This window comes from Acomys russatus, chromosome 19, assembly GCF_903995435.1.
Source record: "Acomys russatus chromosome 19, mAcoRus1.1, whole genome shotgun sequence".
Lineage (NCBI taxonomy): Eukaryota > Metazoa > Chordata > Mammalia > Rodentia > Muridae > Acomys > Acomys russatus.
In genome coordinates, this window is record NC_067155.1 from 11,752,101 (window position 1) to 11,758,109 (window position 6,009).

At 53.0% G+C, this 6,009-nt stretch overlaps 1 protein-coding gene across 1 annotated transcript; it reads left to right on the forward strand.

Annotated features, from left to right (window-relative positions):
• The first annotated feature begins 2,500 nt into the window (after positions 1 to 2,500).
• On the forward strand, positions 2,501 to 5,447 carry Tmem160 (transmembrane protein 160). The gene is made up of 3 exons (XM_051162461.1): positions 2,501 to 2,740; positions 3,761 to 3,853; positions 5,114 to 5,447. Exons 1-3 carry the CDS (start codon positions 2,533 to 2,535, stop codon positions 5,377 to 5,379), a joined length of 567 nt encoding a protein of 188 aa, XP_051018418.1. The 5' UTR covers positions 2,501 to 2,532; the 3' UTR covers positions 5,380 to 5,447.
• Positions 5,448 to 6,009: the final 562 nt, after the last annotated feature.

Genomic DNA, 6,009 nt, shown 5'->3' on the forward strand with positions numbered 1-6,009 from the left:
CGGGAGGTGAAGGAACCTGAGTAGCTGTTACAGGCTAGTTTTTAAAGGCTAAAACCACAAAGCAGGCAGGGTTGCTTATCAAGTTAGACCATATGGACATTGGCGTTGGGAGACCTCTTGTGGGGACTTGGGTGTGGGTCCCTAGGGCAGTTACTGGAAACCGTATGGGACCTTTGATAGTTGGGAGCTCGCATGTAGCTATTCTGGGAACTAGGGTGGAACTCCTGAGGCTAGTAATAATGAGAAATGGGAGAAGCCTCAGGTCTTACATTTTATAATTTTACAATTTTACGGTTTCTCACCTTAACACTAAGGAAAAAATACAAAACTCCCACTGTGATGTACAAGAGCCCTGGGATCTGAACTTCCTTCCTGTCTCTGACATCACGCTGCTGTGGTTCTCCTGGCTGCCCCTTTAACATGCCAGACAAATGCAGACCACAGGCCCTTTACACAGGTGTCTCTTGCCTCAGGCCTTCCTGTTAAGTCTCAAACCCTGGAACAAATGGAAGAGGTGCCTATTTAATATATCAAAGCTGGACCAGCTAGGACACAGAGAAATCTTGGCCTGGTCACCAGGTTCTCCCGGTATCCCCCAGCTCCTACCTGTTACAGGGTATGGCTGGCACACCCACCCCTATCCAGAACTCTCCAGCCCATGTTCTGGGCTGCCTTTCCCTATGTAATCCAACCATTTTGGTTACCTGCCCCTTTTGTATCTTTGTCCTCTTTGCTGATGCACCTGCCCCACCTCCCTTTCCTCTCCCCCTCCTGCTCCTTTCCCCTCCCCCTCCCCATTTCTCCACATGGCCCAGCTCAGTCAGGGTCATGTCCACGCTGGACTCATCCACATGTGTATACCTCTGGCTTTGCTCACTCTTTTTTTTTTAAAGATTTATTTATTTATTCTGTATACAGTATCTTGCCTGCTTGTACTCCTGCAGGCCAGAAGAGGGTATCAGATCACATTATAGATGGCCGTGAGCCACTATGTGGTTGCTGGGAATTGAACTCAGGACTTCTGGAGGAGCAGTTAGTGCTCTTAACTGCTGAGCCATCTCTCCAGCCCCTGCTCACTCTTTTATCTACAATAAACTTTCTCCCCCACCCTATCTAGGAGTGGCCATGTCCTTTCCTTTTTATTTTATTTTTTTCCCATTCACTTCCTTTTCTCCTTCCCATCATGGCTAATGCTTTCTCAGTTAGCTGACCATATGTCACCTCAAAATTATCAACTCAAAATGACTCTTAACTCGTATTACCCAACGTGGTCCCTGAGTCAGCACCCAGGCTTGCTAAGCAGGTGGATCTTTGTGAGTTTGAGGCCAGCCTGGTCTACACAGAGAAACCCTGTCTTGAAAAGCGAACAAAACAAAACCAAAAAGTTGTCTTAACCATAGGCTTTTGAAAAGCTGTTAATGGGCTGAGTGTGGTGACGCATGCCTTTAATCCCAGCACTTGGGAGGCAGAGGCAGGCAGATCGCTGTGAGTTTGAGGCCAGCCTGGTCTACAAAGTGAGTCTAGGACAGCCTAGGATACCCAGAGAAACCCTGTCTTGGAAAAAGAAAGAATGAAAAGAAAAGCAATTAATATTTCTTTTTTTAAATTTTCTTTTCTTTTCCTTTTTTTTTTTTTTTGGTTTTTCGAGACAGGGTTTCTCTGTAGCTTTAACTACTGCCCTGGACTCACTTTGTAGATCAGGCTGGCCTCGAACTCACAGGGATCTGCCTGCCTCTGCCTCCTAAGTGCTGAATATTTCATCTTTAATGGAAAATTGAGCCCGATTGATCATACCCAGAAGGCTGAAGCAAAAGGATTGGAAGTTGAGGGTAGTTTGGACAAGATAAAGTGAGAAATATCCAGGTGTGGTGACAAGCGCCGGAGGCAGAGGTGGGCAAATCCTGAGTTGGAGCAAGTTCCCAGGCGACAAAACCCTGTCTTGAAAAACAAAACAGAGGAGTAGGGGGAATAAGAAAGAAAAAGAAAGTGTCATGGAATAGCATGCCCAATGTGATTCCCAGTACTAGAGTTAGATGGGGATAAAGAGTTTTGGAAAAAATATAAGGACAGAAATGAATTTTCGGAAACAGAGTCTGCGTGGAATAATAACAAGAATAGTCGTGTGTCTTTCTTAGTTTGGTTTCTGGTTCGTTTTGCTCCCTGGGTTCGCCCGAGTTTTGCCAAGTTTCTACATTAAGCAATTTGTTACAAATTTTGTTTCCTGTGTCTTGAGAGCGGATGTAAACTACAAGTCCCAGCAGATATCGCGGCGCGGGCTTCTGCTGTGAGACCTGCCTGAAGTGCACTGATCTCTGGGATTTGTAGTCTGACTATAAAATAAGGTGGGCCACACACTACCGGCACAAATGACAGAGGTGGAGACAACCGCCACATGGACCAATAGATATTGCGTGCTGGGATTGAGTGGCGGGCAGTTCCCCAATCGGCAAGATGCTTCCCGTGAGTGACGAGGGGTGTAGCCTACAAGCGGCCCGTGGGGCGGAGCGCGTGTCGCGGGCCCCATTGCGAGCCATGGGAGGCGGCTGGTGGTGGGCTCGGGTCGCGCGCCTGGCCCGCCTGCGCTTCCGGGGGTCGCTGCTGCCCCCTCAGCGGCCCCGCAGCGGGGGCGCGCGCGGGTCCTTCGCCCCCGGCCACGGCCCACGCGCGGGAGCCTCGCCGCCCCCGGTGTCCGAGCTGGATCGTGCGGACGCTTGGCTCCTCCGCAAGGCACACGAGACAGGTCTGTGGTAGGGGCCAGGGTCGGCCACGACACCGAAGACGGATTCCGGTGCGCACGTGGGAGTGGGTGGCGAGGGCACCGCATACATATTCTGGGAACAGGGCCCCGGCTCAGCTGGGACAGGTTCTTCATGGGAGCCCAGGGAAACGCGGGGTAGGAGATTTTGCAGCCTGGCGGTATAGGGCACCAGTTTGGGGGTCCTGGCTAATGGGGTGCAGCAGGGATTAGTGGGGGGGGGGGGAATTATGGTTAGGAGAGGTAGCCTGACGGCACCACATCGCCAGGGTGAGAGACCGTTCCAGAGGCAGCTGGGAGAGAATGAGGTACCTGCGACAGGGGGGTTGGTTTTGATTGCAGAGGGGAGCACTCGGAATAAAACCTGAGTGTGGCAACCCGCAGAAGATGGGGAAGTTCCAGATTGGACCAGCGCGCAGCCAATGGTAGAGAAGGTGTCTGCTGATTGGAGGGAGGGACGACCTGGGCTGCAAGAGGAGGAATCTCAAACAGGGCAGAGGGCTGGAAGCTTGGAGCCAGTAGGGTGTAGGATAGGGCTAGTAGTGGGACCAGCCTTTGTGTGCGGCGAACGCTTGGATGAGGGCCTTAAGAGACATAGGAGCGATATCACGTAGGAGAAGGAGGAGGCTGGAGCCTGGCCTCAGTGGAGAAATTTGTCCCCGAGGTCTGAGGAAGAGAGGGAAGGCCATAGGATGCACAAGTGAGCCGATTTGTAAAGACTTTCTATCCTTAGTGTGAACTCTACAATTCATGCCCGGCTTTCCTCCGGGTTAGACAGAGGCTGTTTTCAATCACTGCTGGAAAGGGGTTTAGGATGTCTGGGAGAGGGGGTAAGGGGAATGGGGCTTGCAGGCGGCTTCCTGGGAGGGAGGAGCATCTAGAATACTTTTGTGGCTGAATAGGGTTAGAATTGGTTTGATGGTCTGGGTGAGAGGGGATCTAGGGGCCAGGGCGTGGCTGACAAGACCCCCACCGACTCCCGACTTCCCCCCCACCCCCCTCCAGCTTTCCTCTCCTGGTTCCGAAATGGACTTCTGGCATCAGGCATTGGGGTCATCTCCTTCATGCAGAGTGACATGGGCCGGGAAGCTGCCTATGGTGAGTACAGACCCTCCCCCGTGGGGAATGGGGACCCCCTGCCCTTTTCCTCCTAACAATTGTGAAAAAGAGAGCACTCCCTCTTCTAGTGCCTCACTGGTGTGTGCCCCGCTCACGCCACACCACACACCTCCTTCATCAGCAAATGATGAGAGGCCTCGGACAGTTTCCAAGCGGCCTTGACTTGTGTGTACACCTTTGTCTATACTCCCCCCCCCGCCCCCCCCCGAAGCCCCTTCATTCCATCTTGGATTCTACCTCCGAGTCCCAGATACCTCCGTTTTCAGTCTGATGTGCTTGGCTCTTACTACTTGAGCCGTTGTCTGTCACCTCTCCCTCTTGTTTATTTACATTGTACTGGGAAAGAACCTAGCCTGCTGGTTAAGTGCTGTATCCCCAGCCCTCACTGGTAAATTTTCTAGCCATATGCTCTACCACTGAGCCACTCCCCCAACCCCTCACTGGGGGATTCTAGGCAGGGGCTCTACCACTGAGCCACGCCCCCAGCCCCTCACGGGGGGATTCTAGACAGGTGCTCTACCACGGAGCCACGCCCCCAGCCCCTCACTGGGGGATTCTAGGCAGGTGCTCTACCACGGAGCCACGCCCCCAGCCCCTCACTGGGGGATTCTAGGTAGGGGCTCTACCACTGAGCCACACCCCCAACCCCTCACTGGGGGATTCTAGGCAGGGGCTCTACCACTGAGCCACGCCCCCAGCCCCTCACTGGGGGATTCTAGGCAGGGGCTCTACCACTAAACTACATCTCCAACCTTTTTTTTTTTTTTTTTTAAGATTTAATTTAACTTTATGTGTATAAGTATGTATTGGGACTATGTAGATGTTTGATACCCATAGAGCCAGAATAAAGCACCCTACCACTGGAGGTACAGATGGTTGCGAGCTACCATGTAGGTATTGGGAACTGAAACCAACCAGTCTCAAGATCAATGTATGCTCTTAACCTTGGAGCCATCTTTTCAGCACCTTCCTCCCTCATACACACACACACACACACACACACACACACACACACACACACACACACACACACAAACACACACCTTGTTATTTTGAGATAGTCCACGTTGCCTTAGCAAGCCTTTAGCTTGCATTCCTTCAGCCTTTCACTAGCTGGCCTTAGACGCCTTGCCCAGCCCTGTTGCTCTTACGGACCCAGCCTCCCCACCCGTGACCCTGGCAGGCCCTTGGGATACCCTGGACCCTGCAACTATTGACTGGCCCCTCCTTCTTCCACAGGCTTCTTCCTGCTGGGTGGCCTGTGTGTGGTGTGGGGCGGAGCCTCCTATGCGGTGGGTCTGGCGGCGCTGCGGGGACCCATGCAGCTGTCGCTTGCGGGTGCTGCCGCTGGTGTGGGGGCGGTGCTGGCTGCCAGTCTGCTCTGGGCTTGTGCCGTGGGCCTCTACATGGGCCAGCTGGAACTGGACATGGAACTGGTGCCTGAAGATGATGGGGCGGCCACTCCAGAAGGCCCAGATGAAGCAGGCCGGCCACCACCGGAGTAGACAGACAGCAGGGCTGTGGGGACCGGCTGGGCCTGACGACTAGGACATTAAAACCTGACCCTTCAGCAGTTCAAGGCTCCATGCGCTAGCTCTTGTTTTCTGGGGGAAGCCGGGAAGGGCGAGGCGGGCGACCAGTGTGGATGAGGCAGAAGGGGGGTAAGAAACAGGCAAGATGGCTCAGTGGGTAAAGGCACCTGCTCCCAAGCCTGATCACCTGAGTTTGACTCTCCCTCCTCCCCCCGACACCCCACCCCCCACCATAGACAAAGAAATAAAAAACATGGGGCTGGAAAGATGGCTCAGCAGTTGAGAGCAGTCACTGACTGCTCTTCCAAAGGACCTGGGTTCAATTCCCAGCACCCACATGGCAGCTCACAACTGTCTATAACTCCCAAGATCTGATACCCTCACACAAGACATACATGCAGGCAAAACATCAATGCACATAAAACAAACAAACAAACAAACAAACAAACAAAAAACCGTAAAGGAGCAAGAAAAAGCAGTCATGGAAGGCAGAGGCAGAGTCCCTGGGGAATGGAGCCCCTCAGGGAGTGGTGTTTAATTCTCAAGAAGGCCTCCAGGCCTTGATCTATGGCCCCCCTACCCCACCCCCTGTTCAGCTCACTG

Excerpts from the sequence above, each read along its gene's own strand:
- Tmem160 (XM_051162461.1), top strand. The coding sequence starts at position 2,533 with ATGGGAGGCGGCTGGTGGTGGGCTCGGGTCGCGCGCCTGGCCCGCCTG. Across the intron at positions 2,741-3,760 it reads CCGCAAGGCACACGAGACAG|CTTTCCTCTCCTGGTTCCGA; the intron begins GTCTGTGGTAGG and ends ACCCCCCTCCAG. Across the intron at positions 3,854-5,113 it reads GGGCCGGGAAGCTGCCTATG|GCTTCTTCCTGCTGGGTGGC; the intron begins GTGAGTACAGAC and ends CTTCTTCCACAG.